Genomic DNA, 21,788 nt, shown 5'->3' on the forward strand with positions numbered 1-21,788 from the left:
CAGGATACCAGTATTACCATATAATCCAGACCCCTGCCGCTGAGCAGTTTTGCAGTAAGTGATTCTGCCTCAGGCTGTTCTAGCACAGGGGGAAATCCCATAATTCATATATTTCATATGGAGCCATTACAGCTCATCAGCTACTTACCAGAGGGGCTCTGCTACAGTTAACTTTTTCTGCTAAAATTCCCATAATAGACAGACACAGGAGCCTGTGGCATCTCTTCTACAGCAAATCAAAATCTTTGGAGCAACCCATCTAATCCATATAAGTTATTCACAAGTAATAACTTCAGCAGAAAATGCCAACCTCTACTTCCAGGCAAGGCAACAGAGCATAAAATCTCCATGCCCTCTGATCATTGCTCAGTTTCTCATCCTATAAAAAAACCAATCAAGTAGAAAAGAGAAATTCAATGCTTCCTACATGAATGCATCCATGGCTTCCCAGGAGGACATTGTATGACTAGCAGCTAGGAGGCCATTTAAGCAGGCTCTGTTCCTCAGCCATGCTGCTTTTCCACAGGCACACAAAAGCCACAGCTGTGGCTCCATCACCAGCTGATATCTATTTTTAGAGCTCACTCCACATGCACAGCAGGGAGTCCACCAGGCCTGATTTGTCTCTAGCCCTTGCACTTTAGGTAGAGAACCAATAATACCTTTTGCACAAGTAGGAACTAATTACCTCTTCACAGCTTCCTTACACAGGTGAAATCAGGTACAGGAGGGTGGGTCAGTCTCACACCTGCTGGCTGCAGCTCAAAGCCCAGAGGCAGAGCCCAGCTCTGAGCTCTGCTGGTCCTGCTCAGTGTGCAGGGCAGCCTGGGTAGGAAAGGCTGCTATCTCCTCCCATGTGCTGCACTGAGTGCTGGCTTCTTACTGACTGTTCATAGCAGTAAACATGACAGCTGTTCATGAAACAAAGGAAGGGTTTTCTTTATTCTCAACTTTGGAGACTTTTTTAGGTGAGGGGATGTGCGTGTATTCCGTTGGTTTTGTCCTCTGAGCATTTCTAGCTATCAGCCTGACAACATCTAAAAAAGTAAGAACTTCCAGGTGGGTCAGGCCATGGAGAACACAGCCCCATATTCTATTTCTGAAGGGGCATGTGGGTCTGCTTAGGGTACATTCACAAGCCAACTCTCTCTAGTGCTCACAATCATTGGATATTGGAAGTTAGGAAACACCGCACTGACTAAACCTCTCATTAGCCTATGAACTTGGGATTTGCCCATGGAAGTATCCATTAGTTGGTATCTGCAGGTTCATAACCTTATCTTTGTGACATCCTGTGGCAGATTGCAGGTTTTCATTACCTACTGTGTGAAGTGCTTATCTACATATGGGACATCCAAGAAATCTGTTGCTGCAGCCACCACTGAAGTGCTTGGCAATCCTAGAAAAGACGCTGCTCCTGTCATGTACCTGTACCTTCAGTGTCCTTAGTCTGTTGTGTGTCCTTCCCAGAGAGGGAAGCATGCACTGAAACCACTGGCCCCACACTCCCCTCATCCTTGCACACTTTCTTCCTTTCTCTAGAAGAGGCTCACCCTGCTGTCCATCACAATTACTTTTGAAGCATCCTCCAGTCCTGGTTAAAGTGTTGATGAGGAGCATATCTCACCTAACATGAACTGAGTGCAAGGGTCTTGGAGAAGGGAGAAAATACAGTGTGACTAAAGTATTTCCTGGTTTTGTATATGGATCCTGGCTAGTCAGCCTTGGGTTGGAGTCTGGACAAGTGAAAAATAGAAGCCCTGTGTTTTTTAGCACTTGAACACCACACATACCAAAGGTTGGCTTCAGCTGTTCCTCCTGCTGGCCACAGGGCAGAGGCTTCTTCCTCCTGTCCAAGCTCCTGCAGGACAGGTGGGTGGCCACAGCTGCAGTGGTCCAGAGCATTGGCAAGCACCTCCTTTCCAGTGGCATTTGTGCTCCCCATGGAGCTGCCTGCTGCCAGGCAGAGGAGTGGTGTAAGAGCCAGTGCCACCCTCAGCCCTGCTAGGGTGTTACAGACAGCCCAATTTTTAATCACAGCATTTCATCTCAGTTTTGACTTCAACAGTCTCACAAGCACTAGAGATCACTAACACCAGAGCAGCAGCCTTCCAGACCCAAACAGCAGATGAAGACTCCTCAGGCACACATCTGCACAGCTGGAATAAGACTGAATTTCCCTGGCAAGCCACACAGACTGGAAAAAAAAAAAGTTGCTTGTTTTTAATGCCAGCAACCCTCTAAGTTTAAATGCTAGATTTGCTAATGGAGACTCACTGTAAGTCTTGAGTAATAAATGTTTTCCCTCAATAAGGGGAAAACAGGTTTCTCCAAAGTCATGTGCAACAAAGTGCTTCCTCCTCCCTTAGCCTGAATACAGTCATCAGCAGTGTAACTCAACAAGGCTCCCACTATATCTCTATCCCCTAGTTTTTCTCAAGGATTTTGGTCTTTAATGGAGGAAAATGTTACACAGGCTCCTGTCCCCACGTCTAATATTAATATTGTGCTATTAATATTATATTTTATATTAATATTAGACTCCTAATGGACTAATACTAATATTAGACTTTGGGAGAAGGTTTTAAAGTAAGCTGATCATGAGCTCTTGTTTTACCTGCTCAGTAACTAGCAGGATTTAGACCAGCTTTGATGGGATGGAATTTCACCTCACATCTCTGCAGTGAAACTGTGAGAAGCATGACGATGAGTTAAGACAAGCAGACCTCTCTTGGCATTTCTGAGACCTCCCTTCTTGAAGCAGATAGTTTTGAGGTCACTTTTCTTTACAAAGTAAAGCAATGCACAAGTGCCCCTAGACACTAGGCTCCATGCATTCCCACAGCATTTTTGGCACGCAGCATACAGCCAAACAAACAGGAAGCCCGCTCAAATCCTACAAGGAGCTGCCCTTGTCCTTCTCAAACCCACTAAATAACAGCAGAATTACTATTAAATAAACAAACAAACAAACAAACAAATAAATAAAGCGACAGCACCGGCAAAGCAGCTCAGCAGCATCCGCCCTGCCAGGAGGGCCCGTTCCCAAAGCCTGGAGGCCCCTGCCATCTAGTGGTGACTGCCAGTCCCAACGCGCCCTTCCCACCCAAACTGGATACTAAAACCCTCCAGGATTTTACTATCTCTTTCTTTCTTTAGTATTTCAGACTGGACCTGCACAGCGGCCGGTTCACGGATAAACGTTTTCCACTATCCACACCGTCACCCCAGGGTTCGGGAGAAACGAGAAGAAATCGTGGAAGAAGAGACAAGGAAAAGCAAAATCAAGTCTACCCTCAGTATGTGAATCTTTTGCAAAACATAAAAACTAAGGCTGCAGTAAATGTCACTGCCAGTACTTCGGTGCCACAATTGTTAAATGAACCTCGTGATTTTGCCCAGAGACGCTGTGGATGCCCCATCCTTGAAAATGTTGGGTTGGATGGTGCTTTGAGCAAACCTGTCTAGTGGAAGGTGTTCCTGCCCATTCAGGGAGGGTTGGAACTAGATGATCTTTAGGGTCCCTTCCAACCTAAACCATTCTGTGATTCTATGATTTTGGAAAATAAAGAGGCTAACACAGAAATTCAGTAAAAGACCTGCAAATCAGAGCCACAGTGAAATTCACAGCTTCCAGCCTTGGAACAGCTCCTCTGCTGGCCTGGAGAACCATGCTGGTTCGTGTTTGCCAATGTGCCCCCAACCCACTGACACCAGAGGTTGATCAGACTGGTTCTGTTCTTGGAAAACCAAAAATCAAGTAGTGCCAGGATTAGAACTCACAGCAGATGCGGTGTCACCCAGCCACCAACCCAAGAGGGCTTATGGGGATTATCAGCACTGCAGAGATGCTACAGACCTGGCATGTCGGAGCCAAGCACATCCTCTGCCTACACCTTGCAGACACCCAAGCTCAGCCCCCTTACAACCATCCAGGTCACCAGGCAGCATCTCCTCCTTCTTCTGAGGATGTTCTCAAAGCAGGGTCTACCCAGAACTTGAGGGTAGCAACTCTTGATACTTCTAAAAACTGAGACAACTCATGTTGGATACAAGTGGTGTTCAAGAGACAGATTTTGATGCATTCCACCATGGCAAGGAAATTGCCTAACATTTTTAAACACGTAAAAGCTAACAGCTGATCATCTGGCATCAAAAGACTCATTTGCCACAGGAACTGCAATTAACTCAAAATAAGCAAGAATATCTCACAAAGACAGAAGGCTACTGATTAAGTCCTTAAAAAAGGAGCAGGGCACTGTGCTAGGAAGTTCAAGACTGACTTTAACAAAAATTCAGGGTTGACACAGCCCCAGTGGTTCAATTTCACACACAGTAGTAGCAAAACTTGCTTTGAGCCACAGCCTGTGTTACTTGTGAACAAACAAATTTGCTGGTAGAAGGCTTTCAATTCCCCATAAAAGATGTTAAAATACTCTAGTGCAGAGGAGAGGAAATTGGTATGACATAGAACAAGGTACTCTCCTTTGCAGTGTTCTGAGGAAAACACAGTTCACACGTAACTTCTCATTTTGAAACTTCACTGTTACCTGCATAGAAGGCTAGATGTTTAAATAGAGTGTGGACAGAAGTCAGCTGCCAGAATTGTTCAGCACACCCAGACCCAAGGAGAAGGAATCACAGGCAAGTACCCCTCAGGCCACACATCCCACATCTTCTTTTTACCCTTCTCAGTTCAAGTACACTGCCAGCATTTGGGATGAATCATGGTGGCAGCACACACAAAACAAGCCAGCAGAGGCAGGTACACCACAAATAGTATGTGTGCAATACTTGGACAATGACCCCAGAGTGGCCACATTATGGCCCCATCCCATCTTTCCCTACATATTAGAGTCTCTCAGCTACCAAAGTTAAAGGAACATTTGTGCTATTCATTTCCCACTGTGGAAACTGAAAAGCCCCATGAATAGAAACATATGGAATATAAAGCCCAAGATGTACTTGATCGTAGTGTCCCCTTTTGTGAAAATAAGGGCATTAGTCTTGGTTTGATTTCTGCTGATAAGAGATCTCCTGCCTCTAAGAGACTTCTCCCCTACATTTACACAGCCCTGCCTCCTCCAAAGGTGACTACACCCTCAGACATCAGCACTGGTTGGTTCTTCTGTTGACTCCATAATGCTGTGTTGTCCACTCACAGGTCCACCTTGACATTCCTTTGCCTGAAGAAGCGTCCAACACTGCTACACGTCAACACAGTCCTAGATCAGATGACAGCCTTTGCCCAGGCTCTATGAACCAGTGCCAAAAAGTTTCCCTTCCTTATGTTTTATGATCAAAACATAAGAGCTGCTGGTTGACATGAAGAACACAGCAATACTCATGTCTTAAATGTTTAACATAAATCCCAGCATATTCACACTGCCAACTTCCAGCGTGATCACAGATAAAAGATGTTTGTATGACCCAAGCAAGATGTAACACAATCTTTTACAAAGATTACAAAGATTACAAAGATACAAAAAAACTGGCATGGTACCAGTTAAAACAGCTCTTGGTAGAACTTGTGGCAAACTTGCACAACAGCACCTTTATTCATCCCACCAGAACAGACCACAAAGTGGTTCCTTGGGATCAGCACCAAAGCAAGCATGTGTTTCACAAGCACCTGACACCAGTTGCCCATCACTGATTGTTCTCACTTATATTAGCCCCCAACACACACCACCACATACAAATCCAACTTTCTGAGGTGAAAAGACCCAGGTGCTCAAATCACGTAACACCAGGACATTTTGCTGCACTCCATTAGTACCCTGTTTTTACAAGTGAGAAGAGTAGGACAACAGCAAAACAGTTTGTTCTCTCAAAGTGTTTCAGATTTTTCTTCAAAATCTTCTTTTAATGTCTGATTATTAAATAAAATAACCCAGGATACAACGTATGCATTTTACTTAACAGCAGCAGTATGAGATGAAGCACGTTCTCACTTCCTTCTCCTGTACATCTTCATTTCCAAAGTAAGAACTTCCTACTTCACCAAGACACTTATTTTAAAAAACTAGTCCACAACCAATCTTAGAAGCATCAAGAAAAGCAGAGTGGGGAGGTGGTTTGATTTTTTGGGGTTTGTTGTTTGTTTTGGGTTTTTTAGTTGCTAAAATGAAATTACAACTTTCAAGGTATAAGGCAGAAAAAAGACCTTTACTAACAACTGCTCTAGAAGATATACACTAACCTGCCCTTTACAATGAAGTCATCTGCAGGTACTACACCAGCTAGAATGTGATTTTTTACAAGTCTTTTGTAGTGTTTCACTGCTCAAACAAGCAGTCTAATTCTACAGACAAAATCCCATTCAAAAAAACAGCCAGAAAATCACTCAGGTCAAGTATTCATATCAAGTCTGGTTACTTTATTTTTCATCTGTGCAGTCAGTTAAAAGAACAGTTAATGATGAAAACAGACAACCACAGAAGCTTTAGGTACAGTTTCATAACACTGAAGAAGCAAATGACTACACTGAACAGATTCTTTATGCTGGTCATTTCCAAACGAAACAGAAGGACATACACAGGTCTAGTTCAGTGTAAAACCTGATATTAAGCAGCAAGTTGATCACAAATTGCAGCACTGTCATATACAACACAGGAAATTACTGCTAATTCAAAGTTACACAGCCCCTGCAACAAAGATGATATGACTATATTTAAAATAAGAACCCAAAATACATTCAAGATAATAACGGCTGCAACAATAAGGCAATAGTTTTAAAAACAGATCCCGCTAAACAAAACAAGACCAACTCTGTAACCTGTTGCCTTCATAAGGTTTCAGACTTGGATGGGTCAATTCAAAGTTAAGTGCTTACCCACCACTAAAGTTTCAGAAGAATATTGGTAAGAACACCTGAAGACATGAGTATATTGGACTGCCAGCAATCACAACCCAGGTCTTATCACAAGTACGCATCCCACACACACAGCTTCGCTCTTACACGTTTGCATGAAGTGCCCTGTACAAAGATTTCACTACAGTTTCCTTCAAGAAAAATTATACATCGACAGAAGACATTAGCATTCCAAAATTCTTCCAAACCACATTATATAATATACCTTTGGCCTGCTACTAATAAGATCATTAAAGCTATACACTAGGCAGACAGCATTATTGGCAGCTATGTCACAACATTAAAAAATCAGCATCAGCTACTGTTTTAAAAAAGAAAGAGACTGAAAATAACTTTGGGGAGTGAAACGTACACCTACCGACAGCAAGGAAGGGAGAAGGAAGTCATTTGGCTAGAGCAGATGAGATACCCAGACATTCCACATCCATCTTATTGCATATTTTATCAGTGTCTGCATTCAAACCCACACAGATTTCTCCTTCATTATCTTGCTCCAGAGTCTTCAGCAACCTTCAGAGCTACCCTGAACTAACTATGTATATTGTCATAACTTCACACTTTTTCACAGCTCCTAGAAGCAGGGACTATGTTACTGTTTCTTAACCAGGGACAGCATAGGCATCAGCCTTTTGCTGTCTTCTGTGCACTAAAGTCTAGGTAAAGTGAAGTGCAATGGAGTGTCAATACCCTATGTCAGTACAGAATAAGTATCTTTATTTGTAAATCTATATCAGCAAAGCTTAAGACAAAGATGCTAATTTCTTAAGAAAAATGTACCAGTACTTGATTAGCACTGCTAGACTGGAAGTCTCACCATGTGACAAGACAGAACTACACAAGAAAACTGTGACATTAAGTTGTGTGAGGCAAACTGAAAGCAGCAGGGAACAGAATCTGATTGCTTTTGCTCTGTTTGAATAAATGGGAATCTTACTAATTAAAAAAAAAAACCCAACAAAAAAACCCAATCAACCATCATTAGACATTCCCTTGCCAGCACACAGGACAGAGGAGGAGACTATCAGTATTTCAATATGTGTTTACACAGTATGTGCATAGCACTGCCTGACCATGCTTCAAAATGTAACCTTATGCTTAATACATCTATGCTAGCAAATAAAACAAAGTCTTTTAGACTACAAAGGAAAGTCAGGGCTGATCTTATCTTATATATTTTAATACTGAAACATTCAAACGATTTTAACAAGTGAATGCCCCTCACTGGATTTTGAACACTATTCACAGCTGACAAATTAAAACATAAAGGCACTAAATGAGTGCTCTTTTCCCAGATGTAGGCGTACTTGATGAAAAACCTAAATGCTGCTGCTTTTTGCCATATAATTGAACCAAACCACAATTTGGAAGCCATAGGTTTGAACTTCTTAACAACTGAAAATACAAGACCAATTTTATAGTCCTGATTAAGTTTTCATACACAGAACAATGATCCAAACACTACCACATATCCAAACTTTGAGAGAAAACTGAAGCTGTTCAGGATGAGACCTGCTGGTAGTTCTTTCTCATACACACATCAGAGGTGGTACATGCTTGTTTCTCCTCTTTCCAAAATCTCATGCATCAATCTTCAGAGCTGCTAGATAAACAGAAGTGGAGCTCTTCATTCTGAAGTGCAATGTCAAAATAGCTGTATAACTCATTCTCAGAGAAAACCAGAGCAACTGCTGATTACCGGTAAAAATCCGTAAGTCCTCCATCAAACGTGAGGTACCAAATTCCCTGCTGGAACACTGTCGGAGCGTCCCAGTGATGGCTGACAAACTGGTAAGAGAGCCTTAACTGCTTCCAGGAAAAAAGTTATGTCAGATACCAAATACCTGATGCAAAGGTGTACAAGGAGAGCTAGAGAAGTGCTTAGTATCCAAATACCAAAAATGACACTTCAGAATACCAAACAGTGAGTAGTGCATAACCCAGGCACCTTCCCATCTCCAACACAGGTTGGACTTGGAGTAAAAGGTTCAGGAAAAACATTCAGAAGCCTAGCAGGACTGTTTAACCTGTAACCCTTCTTATATACAAAACCCAAGAAAACAGGTCTTGCCACCTGATTGCTTTCTTTACACCTCCTTCTTTTTTAACAAAAGAGGAGATAATAAAAACCTCCAAATCACGTGCATCTAATATGATTTTTCATATTTCCTTTATACTTTTTATATATACAAGAACTTAACTAAAATCTCACTTTAGAATATATTCTAAAGCAGGATATTCTTTTAACTGATTTTTGAGTTCACATGCTTTCTCAAGGTTGAAAAAATATATATATTCATATACACCTAAGGAAATAAAACTCAATTTCACTATATGTAGTTACAGTGCTGTAAAGAAAAAATAATTTATAATCTATTTTAAGTCTGAAGTGTGTACTATGTTCAGACTAATGCAAAGGCTAAGCCTATGGTCCAGGACCTGTTCTTCAGCTGCATGCTGAGATAGGAGATACAGGAACTCAGCATTTTTGTAATGGAGATTTCTCTCCACCTCTCCATTCTTCCAGTATTCTATGACTTGCTGCTGAAGCCCTCCCTGAACCTCTACTGCAGCAGCATCATCCATTGGTAGCTCAGAAGTAAAGGTCCACAGGGATCAATGTTACCTCTTAGGTCAGTTTGTCAGTAAGATCACACCACTGAAGGACACAGTGCAGAGGTATTAACCATTCACAGTTACTCAGACATTCAGTGGAGTACTTTAAGTCGTGTCTTCTGTAGGTGCCCTTCGCTGCCGAGCCGATTTCTGTCTCCCTCTCTGAGGCGAGGGTGGAGTTTCCTGTTCAGCTTCAGTTTCTGAAGGCTCGTTGTCTCCCTGCTGGGACCCCGTATCACCTATCAATTCTCTCAGGAATTTGAATTTAGACAAAAACAATTGCCAGACCACATACCATCCTGCAGGAGAGAGAAAAGAGGTACTGCTTAGTTACTTCATAGAAATCGATCGTCAGCTCTCGGGCAAAGTACATCACAAAAGGGAAAAATCAGCTCCCATCCTCTATTTGCCAACCCCAACAGCCCTCCACAACACATTTTACAGTCCTATAAATACCAATTCAACTTCATGAAGTCCATCCTCATCCAGAAGCAACATTGAAGCTCCAGGAAAAACCCTACACTTTCCAAATTGAACTGCCACAGCAAGTAGTTGGGTGATCACCATCACACAGATGAAGGTCTTAGTTATCAGGAGGAAAGAAGTCCTATGGTTATATCTCAAATAAGGACTCAGGATTCATTACACAGGTACTGTGAAAAGATAGCACTAGAATTTTTACCCTCACTCAGCAAACACTCCATTCTAGAAATCACATTTTAAAAGTTGCATTACATAATTACTATGAAGCACACTTGCTCAGATCTTCAAATTAATACCATATTTCATAATAAATCCTATTCTGAAATGGACAGGGTCTTCCTTATGTTCACTAAAAGACCACATCCCCCAAATTCAAGGAGATCCCTCACCATGCCCAAATCCCACTAAATTAAAATTCACATTCTGTGGTAAATTATGTTCAGATCTACTGCTAAAATACTCTAGGTTCCAAAATTATGCAAGTAGAGAGATGCAATGACCACATTTTTAGAAAGTCTCTTAAAAAATAGTTAAGAGCCACCTCCTCCTCCTCCTCTCTCTTGCCTAAGTGTTTCTGTAACAGGTAGCCAAAAAAACTTTGAAAATTCTGGCTTAGGTTTAGATATATTTATATCTGCTTTTTATTTTGAAAGAACCCACCAAACAGGAATACAACTTCTCTGTGAAATACAGTTAAGTGGAGCAAAATTTAAACAGCTTTTTGAAAACAAATGCTATACAACCATCATTTGCAATCACCAATACCCATCTGGCCTGCACAGAGCTACATATTAATAGTCCCATTCTCTGTTCAGAAGGTTTTGCCAGCTGTTCGAGGCTATACTGCTGACCTATTCAGATATTAGGAGCCCTATTTTACAGAGCTAGGGAAAACTGTCCTCCCAATTACACAGCTGCCAGCAGAAGCAGACTTCTGAGAAGGGATAACGGACATATTAGAAAGGGGGGAGAAAGACTAATAAATAACTAATAAACAGGTAACACTTATATAACCACAGCAACTCTATATTTCTTCCTCTTGTAATATGAGTCAATATGGGAAATCTATTGATTATGATAAAAACAAGAGCCTACCCTTCTCCTCCTTCCTGGAATACTTTTCATACCCTGCAGTTTTTTAATTTCAGTAACTTCTCTGCTAGGAGCAGGAGGAAAGCTGAAGGAAAGCTTTTATATGGCAACCTTTTATGATCTAAATTAATTCCTTGAGTCTACACAAGTATTTCCTTTCCCATGAACACCTAAACCCTTAAATGACTTGTGACTAAACTGAATCTGATGTCCCACAAACGTATTACATTCCCTTGCACCTAGGAAAAAAAAAATGGATGGTAGACAGCTGGGTTTGGCTTCTCTTTTCTTTCAGAACTAAAAGTAAAAATTAAGGTAGCAGCTCTTTGAAAGTTGCTTCTACTGAAAGGTATTTCAAAGTCTCTGAGACCTTCAATGCTTTGTGCATTCTGGAGACCTTTAACCAATTCATTTTTCTTGTAGTTATAAACATCATTAGAAATAATTAGATTTCCAAGAGCTATGCTCATTTCTAGTTCACAAGGAAAAAGATGCATGAAATATTTCAAGTAAATACAAGACACTTGCAAGAAAGTGCAAAATATTACAAGGTGTTTAAAAATGTCTTCAACTCCCCAATTTGTTGACAAAGTTTGAGACGCTAGAGTTAGAAGTACGTGAGAAATACATTTTATTAAATTCACTTAAACACATGGTGGGGGAACTCTCAGGCACAAATTTTTTCTTGGGGTTGCATTTTATTTGGCTGTTTAAAATCCTCACCTGCGAAGTGAATTATTGAGGGGCATTACTTCCAGAGGAGGGAGGGAGGAAGGAAGGGAGGAGGATGAGCCAAAAATATTCAGGGCATTCTCAGAAGTGTTTTAGGGGACTTTACAGAATGACTTCAGTATATTTGGTGTAAATAAATATTCCATTAAGGTAGGTATTTTAACTTAAGCTAAATAAAGTGAACCACATGCTTCCTCTATCACTACAAACAGGCTACTTAACACCCAGAATAACTACAGGGTGTGTGTTGGGGAAATACTAAAGACCGTACAAAGTTCAATCACACTCTCAAGAAAAACAACACTAATTTCTTTTCAGTGTTTGGTCTGAGTTAGAGAGCAGAGCAGAATGGTCTAAGTACCCAAAACCCCGAGTACCATAAACAGACTTCGGAGCTCTAGCTCCAGACTACAAACAAGACAGTGTAAATAATCAGCCAACAAGACTGGTTCTAGCAGCCAAACAAACAGACCAGTGGTAACAGGCAGGTGAAACAAACCACGGTGCAGCGGGTTGAAAAGAAAATTACAACAGGCTTAACCAAAGATAATAGTGGGAGGGCGACCAGGCTTGAAAACAAGAATTTCAAGAACTGCACAAGGTCTCCTAGTCTGTACCAGAGACCTTTAGGTATAAAATAATCAAAGTAGAAAGATTTCTTTCTTTCACTTGCTCTAGTTACCGTGCCAGCTTGGATGGAAGGTTGGGAAAAAAAAAAAAAAATCCCTAAAACAAACACACTTGTCCGAATCAGGTTAAGATTGCCTCTTCAGCTGAGCCTCCCTGTCACCTCACCGTTACTAAATAAATAAGAATTTCCTTGGAAATAACCAGACTACAAAAGAACAAGTCATTCCAGGTAAGAAAAAATCTCTCCAGCAACAATATCAACTAAATACATCATTAAATAAAACCACACACACAGACACAAAGCCTGGAGGCAGATTCACACTACTCAGTTACCTCTGAATCAGAAGACAACGCATTTTCTATTAATTTCACATTCTTTTAAGAACACTGCAAAATGGTAACACCTGGCACTGTGCCATACTGAAGAACTGTATGTTACATTGCAGTGTTTTTAAAAAAAGAAAATAATTGTAAACTAATTTAAAATACACACAAAAATCCAAGGAAAATGGGCATTTCTATGCATTCTTGTCTGTATGTAGCTCAGTTTAGTTTCGCAGGTTTTAGCTGTAGAACTCTTCCTGGACAGGTAACTGACACCATTGGTTTGCACCTCTAACACTTCCACTTTGTTCAGGTAAGCTGCTGTCAAAGATGTCCTACTGGTTTAGCTTCACCACACACAAAACATTTGATTAGAATCAGTCTTTCACTACTTGCTTTATTTTCTTCAGCTATTTGATTTACCTTTTAAAATCATCCTTAGCTTGATTGAGCCTGTGGAAGCCAAACAGCACACCCATAACACGCCTTCAGCAAACAAGCAGTGATGACATGCAGACTATAATACATAATATTTCTACACTAACTGGTGAAAGAAGTTGCCTCTCAAAGCAGTAAGCCAGACCAAACATACATTAGCGCAGCGCAAAGCAAGGGATCCAGCTCTTGATGTACCAGACACTTGAAACCAATGTTGCAAAATCTAATGTACCAGTGTTTTGCAGAGAGGCAAAACAGCAGCTCCCAGCCTTGCAGAGTTTAGTACTCACTAAAAGCTGGGAGCCACCATCTCACTTAAAAATTACACAGCCAGATGCCATGCAAAGACATTTAAGCCACATTTGGTACTGTGCCATCAGTGTGTCAACCCCCCTCTTATAAATCACAATGCAACGTGTTTATGAAGATGGGACTGTGAGTCAAAGCTATTGACTAACTCACAGCAGATCTATGTAACATCCATGCAATTCAGATGTTAAACAGATTTTATGATTTGAGTAGATTTCATTAAAACTACTTTTTCCGCTACTTCCCACACCAGCTCTTCGTTCTTTGTACAGGGGAAAGAAACAGTGATCCAACTACAATGTTACTCCCACTCCAAAAGTGAGGGATAACAAGTCTCAGGCCCATCTATTTCATTCACCTTTCACTGGCTTGTATGCAACAGCTAACAGTTTTCTTTATTGGAGCACATTTTCCTCTTCCGTTTGAATCAGTAAAAGCAAACAGAAGAAAAACCCCAGGGTTAATATGGAGTGCTGGGGAAAAGCAGCTTGATTTTTCTTATGTGAAATACAAATGAAACCAAGAAACGAAGGATGGTGATGCAGTAACTGCACAACACAGAGAAGATCTGACTTCCAGTTCTGAACCTGCTGTGGAATTCCTGTGCAGTCTTGCAAGATCATTTTACTTTTGTGTCCCTACTGATTTGAAAATAGGATGCTATCATGCCAGAACATGGAAACTAATTTAGAACTGGGGTATCGCCATGGTGAACGTTGCCTATATTCAAATGCTTAAGTGTCCATCACAGAAAATCCTAAGTAGCTACAGCTGCAAAAAAATGAGCATGGAGCTTCAGATGCTAATCTGAGATTTGGGAGAACAGGGTCCTACTCCAAGCTCTGTGTCAAACAACTTCTGAAACACCACACACAACAACAACACAACACACTTCAACCACATCTCTGAAACAGTGCAGCACAAGTATACTGCCCTAGTGGACAGCTTTGCTATGGAGAGGACCAGACTGAAGGAAGCACTGCTCTGACACTGGAATAACAGAGGACATTAGGTGACATGGTGCTTGGCTCTGCACAGCTCCTTAAACCAGCTCTGATTTAATGCATCACTACCACTTGCTGACTGAGCAAAAGGAAACTTGCTCTTTTCTCATCTCCCATTTATAACAGTTTCAAAACGCAACTTCAAATTAAAGGATATTTTCTCTTTATAAGCTGTCTAATCAAGCATGACTTTACTCATCTGTTGAGGTACTTACAAGAATCGTTCATTGAAGATAGCTACTAAACAAAGCATTAAAGAAAAGTTATTCAGGCAGAATTGCAGGCTGAAATGTTTTCCCATCTGCAACTGAATTCAGACTTGTGAAGTGAACCACACATTCATTTCAGCACTTAGAGTTACATGATTTTTATTTTAAGGTTGTACCTCTCAAACCGCATTTCATTAGCCTCTTTTGCCAAATGAGATGAACATTTCCATCTGTTCCAGTGAAAGCACTTTGGCAATTTTACTTGGCTCCATGCATCTACTCTGGGAAAATAAAACAAATACACAGAGGTAATCAGTACTAGAGCTCACCTTGGCTGGTATTTTATTTTATCCTATATCTTTGACTATGCACAAGTTCCTCCCATCTCAGAGGTACGTGGGATCCACAAAAGCAGCAGTAAGACCACCAGAAAAGAAAATCAGACAAAGGTGGGAATAAAAGAAGTGGAAGGAAGTTACCTTAGTCCCAGTTTTAAAAGAGCAACTGAAAATTTGCTGTGTTTACAGTACCTCAATGGTTTCTATGTCAGATGTGATCAGTTTACAAATGCTAGCTGCAAGCCTCCCGTACTTCCCAACTAATTCAAATTAACACTGAAAGTAGCAGTTGCCAGCATCCAGACATGTTTAAAAGAAATGAGGTCATTTATTCAAAGTACATTTATAGTCATAAATGCCTAATTCACATTGCTGAAGAACAAGTCAAAGTAACTTCTGATAATTTGTGCTCTGAATTTTATCTTTTCACTTTGAAAAAATAGTAAAGTGAATGTTTTTCTCATTATTTAAGTTTTGATAGCACTTATCACACCATATGTGGATGGGCAGCAGAAATCCACATGATCCTAGAATGTCTCCTAGATATTTAAATCTATTACTCTCAGCAGGCAATCACACCATGAATCCTTTTATGAGCCACTGAAAATCCAAGTCCCAGGTCCTTACGTTCTCAGCCCTGTAAGTTCCTCTCATTAGGCTGTTTCAATACGTCTTGTCAGATGGCTGGAAAATATTCTCATCATCAGATCAAGCTTACTCCAGATTATATCCAGCCCTTCCTGTCAGATTTGTCCATTAATTTGTATGTCTCACTGGCTAGCATTTACTCATATCCTGTCACACACAGCACTTGGGCAGCTTCTTCTCCACCTTCTCACCTACAGGTCTCTGTTCTTTACAGGCTTCCTAGGGATTGGGAAACTGCCTATCACCAGCACAGATAAACAATTAAATTCAAAGTAGCTTGTACTCAGCTTTTTTTCCAGTAGTGGTCTTGACACTGTTTTCCTTGAATATTTTCCATGGCAAGAGAAGTATAAGTGGCATAACCAATATTAATTAATTAATAAATGCTGTGTGATGGAAAAATAATTACAAATACTATAAATCACTATCAAATCCTATTGAGTCACTTCTAACAGGGTAACAGTTCAAATTCCTCCCCGAAAAACCCAATGAATGTGTCAGCTTCCTGTGTTCAGTACATCTAAAATATAGGTGACTTTTAGCAATCATTTTATAAGCTCTGACACTGATTAAAGTAAAATACAATGAAGGATTCAAAGCAAAGTACTCATGGAATTCAAGATGAATGTCCAACATGTAACTCCAAACTGTTAAGTATTTACAAGCCACTTAAAAATAAAGTTATTAATTACTTCTGCTCTCTTTAAGCAAGAAAGCACTAGGCAAATGGTGATGTTAAGCAGCCAAAGCTCATGCTTAGCATTTCAATTCCATTTGTCATATACAGACAAAAGCAGAAAGACCTGGAGAAAATGATCCTTGTTTTTGAGTTTGAACTGCACCTTGCAAAACTCTTTCAGCAAGACAATAAGCAAAGATCTTGTATGCATACTTTAAAAATATAAAAACCCTAGCAAGTACTGCACTGCGTCTTCTAGAAGTTGAAAAGTGGCCAGTCAATGCCTAATGAGGGTAGAGAAACTTGAATAAATATCGACTTAGGTCACTGTTTAGTCTGTAACAACAGACAGCACAGGACATGCAGGAAAAGAGCACACGACCAAGGAAAGTATAGCCTTGCAGTTCCAGTTATCAGTATTTCACAGATTTCCTCACCCAAGATAATGACCAAGATGTTGACCTTTCTTCCATGAACTTTAAAGGACAGAAGTTTCAGCATCCAAAAGAATCCTTGTTAATGAGCTTGTAAATGATTTCCCCATTGTGTAAAAGAAAACTTTTTGTTTTCAGCCTGTTGCTTGACCATTTAACTTCATGTACTCCAACTCCTCTGCAATGATGACATTTCACAATGCTTCCCACTTCACCTTTGACATGCTACTCGGTGGTATAGCCATCACCCAGTCTCCAGTCATCTATTTTCCAGGCTTGAGAGGCCTAACCTGTTTAGAGTTTCTTCATGCTGAAATAATTTCTCAGCTCTCAACACAGAATTGCTAAGCAAACCCTATCTTTTTAAAAAGAAACTAGGATTTCATTTTTTTTAATGAGGTAATACACTTTAACAAGAAGATACACTGTGTGAGACACACACATATGGACGATTCCTATAGCAGCATAATGACATTTTCTCTTCTATTTTAGGCTTCTAATGTTTGATTTGCTTGCTATAAAGCATTACACAGATATTTTGGAGATATCCTTGCAATTACTTCAGTTAATCCTTTCTTTGGGATAATAACAACTCAGTTTGATTTCAATATATTTCTCCATTTAAATTACATGTGTATACATTTCACACTATGTCCATTACTTCACACATGTTAATACTGGACTTCACTTCCCATTTCACTATCCAGTCCCTTGATAAGGCAAAATCTTTTCCCAATGCTTTGTCATTTTGACAACAATTAGCAGTTTCTAAACTATTAAACATCAGTCTTCACTTTGTTCCCTCAGTTTTTCAGAAACCACCTGTAAACCCACCTGGCACCAAGGAGCCAGGTGGGGTTGTAAATCTCACAAGCCTCTCATCACATATTATGGCATAGTTTGAATTTGCTGGTGTTATTCTGTTTGTTTAGGGAGCTCCAAGCTCTAGCTGCAACATTCACACACTGCACGGCTGATTCCTTCCAAGAACCCCAACAGACCTGCAAGTCATGCCTCCCATTGAAAAAACCCTTCTTTCTGCATATAAAAAAAAAAAAAAAGGCAAGCCTTGGATGAATCATCAAGGTTGGAAGAGACCTTTAAGATCATGCAGTCCAACCATTCACCCAGCACTGCCACTGTAACCCCTAAATCACTAAACCATTACCCAGTGCCACATCCAGACACCTCTTGAACACCTCCAGAGATGGTGACTCCACCACTTCCCTGTGCAACATATTCCAATGCCCGACCACCCTAACAGTGAAAAAACATTTTCTCAAATCTAATCTGAATCTCCCCCCTCTCAGCTTAAGGCCATTTCCCCTAGGCCTCTCACTGCAAGCACAGTAGATGCACCTCACTACAGCCTCATGTCAGGTGGTTGTAGAGGGCGATGAGGCCTCCCCTGAGCCTCCTCCTCTCGATCTGCATAAGAAAAAAACCTAAGAGCTGTCTTCAATCAATTCTAGCAAACAGATGTCAGACGCTGAGGGATGCCAGTCCCGACTGTACTTCTTGCACTCAGTGGCATTTCAGACCCGTGCATGTAAGAAGCACAAGGTGACTGCTGAGGAGTCTCATCACTAAAAAAAGCCCTCCGTTTCAGAGGAAACACCGAATTAGACACCGAAGTAAGGCTCTGGGAGCGTATCAAGGCTGGAAACGACTCGGGAACAAAGCGAAGAGGGCGCTGCACACCACACACACTCCCCCACACGCCGGGGCACGGTGCCCTTTCACTTCCCTCATCAATCCGAGCCAAGAGGAACCACCACGGATTGCGAGCCCGCCGCGGCGGTGCGAGGGCGTGCGGGGAGCACCAGCACCGCCCGCCGCAGCGGGGCCAGCAGCCGTCCCCTCGCGCCCCGGCACTCACCGCACAGCATGAAGAGCAGCACGCAGGCCAGCGTGGCCACGATCACCAGCAGTGTCAGCCCGATGCTCTGCCACATCGCGCGGCCGGGGGGAGCCGAGAGGACCCGGGCCAGGCCGGCGGCCACAGGCACCCCGCTCCTGCTCCTCCTCCCGCCGCCGATCGACCGGCGGCGGGGCGGGGCGGGGCTCCCGCAGCACCGCGCTGGCGCGGCGTGGTGCGCGGGAAGTGCTGGGAGTTGTAGTTCGTCTTCCTCCCCAGCCAGCCGGAGCGGGAGGGCGATCCCCGCCAGCGAGGACTACAAGTCCCGGTGTGCACTGCGGCACGGTGGTAATGGCGGGGGGCGGTGAGGGCTGTGTGAGGGCCGGGGCGCGGCTAGTGTGGTAAAGCCCGGGGGTGGCGGGGGCGGCGGTGGCTGGAGCCTTGGGCAGGGCAGAAGGCCCGTAGGACACACGGAGAGGTGATTCAAGGCCAGGCTGGAGGGGGCTCTGAGCGGCCTGGCCTGGTGTAAGGTGTCCCTGCCCGGAGCAGCAGGGTTGGAACTGGATGATCCCTCACAACCGTTCTATGATTTCATCGCTTTTTGACTTAGATTTAGGGATGGGGTAACCTGATGTCTTAATCCTCTTTCTCCCTCTTCCCGTTCCTGCCCTTGCACCCCCCCCCAATAGGATCGGTACAGGGACAGCAGGAATATCCAGGCCTTAGCCAAGGAAGTGATTCTACACCTGGGCCACCCCGACGTGGTTCGAATTCCACCTGACCTTGGCTCTTGCCCTGTGTTGATGTGATGGTGGCGCATCAAAGTTGGCCCTTCCCACTTGAAAGAAATCTGAGGAAATAATGTCTCCCTGAACTGCGAGATAATCTTGATTGTGATACGGACTTTGCTGTTAGCACTGCAATGAAGTTATAATTTTCCTTTGTAGTGTAAAAGAGGCTGGTTAATGTTTCTAAAACTACTGGAATGTGTGTAAATTCAGTACTACAGAAGCTTAATTTCCCATGGGCATGCCACCTTTGCAGTGACACATCAGAGAAAGCTAGTCCAGTTCTTTGCTTCTTTTATGCAGTATTTAAGAATCTCCTCGTTTAAGTGAAGCTAAAAATTCTTTTGCTTTCCTGAACTCTGAGCATGCCACATGCCTCCTCCTTTCAAGATATCTGTAAACCAAAATCACCTGCATGTGCATTCCCCCATCCACATCCTTAAATTTGCTGTCACTTCACCAAATCAAACTAGAGTGCTCTCTTTCCAACCCTAGCCTTCTTTTCCCAGCATTTCAAGCCCTGTTTAATACTCTGCCTGGAGTATTAAACCACTTAGCATGTCTTTTGCAAGTATCATTTAATTTGAAACATGTTTTCTATTAGTTTTTAAGTTTTAACTTTGACACATCTGCCAATCTTTAAATGTTACTAAAATTCTCCCCTCAGCACTTGTTACATATACTTAAGGAAGGTTTCTTTTGTATTGCAAACAAAGCAAAGTAGGAACAGTTGCTACCATAATAACTTTTGAAAAATAATCTTCCTCCTAGCTGCACTGTTCTGTTTCTCTGATATCTCTGATACTGCTTATCATCTGCAGTTAGAGTAAGTTCTCTGGATATGGCACTGCTACCTTCTCTTTTCTGTAAAATAGCTGTCACATTTTAGGGCTATTAAAATATTCCAAATACATCATCCTATGGTTCCAAACTGTAATATTAATAATAGTATTTGATTAATTCACATCACATCCCCAGGCATTGCAGAACCACACAGCATTCAGAACTGAAGAAAGATTTAATCTTGGAATCAAGTAATTCTGGAGCGATAAATATATGTGATCCATATATATAGGCCTTGGATATACATGGATATATACATATATATATACATGGATCATACATATATGATCAAACATACATAGTACTCTTCAAGGCAATATGGCATTTCAGGCACACAGTGTGATTCTTGGGGTGTCCTGTGTAGGGCCAGGAGTTGGACTCGGTGATTCTGATGGGTCCGTTCCAACTCAGCATAGTCTGTAATTCCAATAGACTAGGAAGTAAAAAGTGAAAACAAGTAACAAATAGAGTTCTCATCTGTTCTGTACAGGTAAAAGCCTTCTAATCAATGTATGCTCAGTTTGGAAAACCTTGATTTTACTTATTTAAGTGTCCCTTTCTCTAGTTCATTCACCAGGCTAGTCACTTCGTTGTAGAAGACCATCAGGTGAGTTAGGCATGATTTCCTGCCCATAAATCTATGTTGACTAGTCACAACTACCTTGACCTTCATGTTCTTGGAGACCACATGAATTCCAGGAGGATTTTCTCTATGACCTTTCCAGGGACTGAGATGAGGCTCACAGGCCTGTAGTTTTCCAGACCTTCCTTCTTGCTCCTCTTGAAGATAGAGGAGATGCTTGGTCTCATCCAGTCTCCAGGAACCTCTCCCAGTCAACACTGGATTTCAAAGCTAATTGGGAGTGGCCTCGCAGTGACATCAGCCAGCTCTCTCAGCAGTCGAGGACACAACCTCTCAGGCCCTGTGAACTTACAGTACTTCCATTTTGTGTAAGTGTTCCCTAACCTGGTCCTCCTCCACTGAGGATGTCTCCCTTGCTCCAGACTTTCCCTCTAATCTCTTGCCTGAGACTGCTGAATGCCAGTATGGATGAACTACTGAAACGGTCCTCAGGACAGACATAAAAAGGACTTTCTGGCATAGTGGCTAAAGCACTTAAATAGGAGATAGATGTATAGGTGAGGATAACTGGGGCTGTTACACTATAACCAAGCCATGAGATACAAGAATAAACTCTTCCTCCTCCAACCATTTGGTCAACACAATCTTTGTTACTCTATTTTTCCCAATACATGAAATAAACCCTTTCTTTTGAGCCACTTGGGACTGTTGAGACTATGTCAGTTGAGACTTATATGTAGATCTCCATCTGAATGAAAAAGACCAAACATATTACATGTATTTTACCTAAGCCTTTTCTTCAGACGAAAGTTAATTGACACAAATAAATACTCATCTGTCCCACTACATATCATTTCATGTGCTAATATGCCAAAAATCTATGCCTTGTCAATGATGATGCATTTGGGA

General features: G+C 41.8%; 1 protein-coding gene across 1 annotated transcript; it reads right to left on the reverse strand.

Moving 5' to 3' along the window:
- Positions 1–6,358: 6,358 nt before the first annotated feature.
- Positions 6,359–18,845, reverse strand: SMIM13 (small integral membrane protein 13). Its single transcript, XM_082297107.1, has 2 exons — positions 18,687–18,845; positions 6,359–9,786 (listed from the first exon to the last, which is right to left on the reverse strand). The coding sequence occupies exons 1-2, from the start codon at positions 18,760–18,762 to the stop codon at positions 9,593–9,595; spliced, it is 270 nt and encodes an 89-aa protein (XP_082153233.1). The 5' UTR covers positions 18,763–18,845; the 3' UTR covers positions 6,359–9,592.
- Positions 18,846–21,788: the final 2,943 nt, after the last annotated feature.

The sequence above is a fragment of the Coloeus monedula genome, assembly GCF_965178545.1.
Source record: "Coloeus monedula genome assembly, chromosome: 1".
NCBI classification, from domain to species: domain Eukaryota; kingdom Metazoa; phylum Chordata; class Aves; order Passeriformes; family Corvidae; genus Coloeus; species Coloeus monedula.

What these genes read in the sequence shown, in the direction of transcription:
- SMIM13 (XM_082297107.1), bottom strand. Translation starts at nt 18,762, where the DNA reads ATGTGGCAGAGCATCGGGCTGACACTGCTGGTGATCGTGGCCACGCTG. An exon ending in GCTGCTCTTCATGCTGTGCG is followed by an intron (nt 9,787 to 18,686) that starts GTGAGTGCCGGG and finishes TCTCTCCTGCAG; the next exon opens with GATGGTATGTGGTCTGGCAA.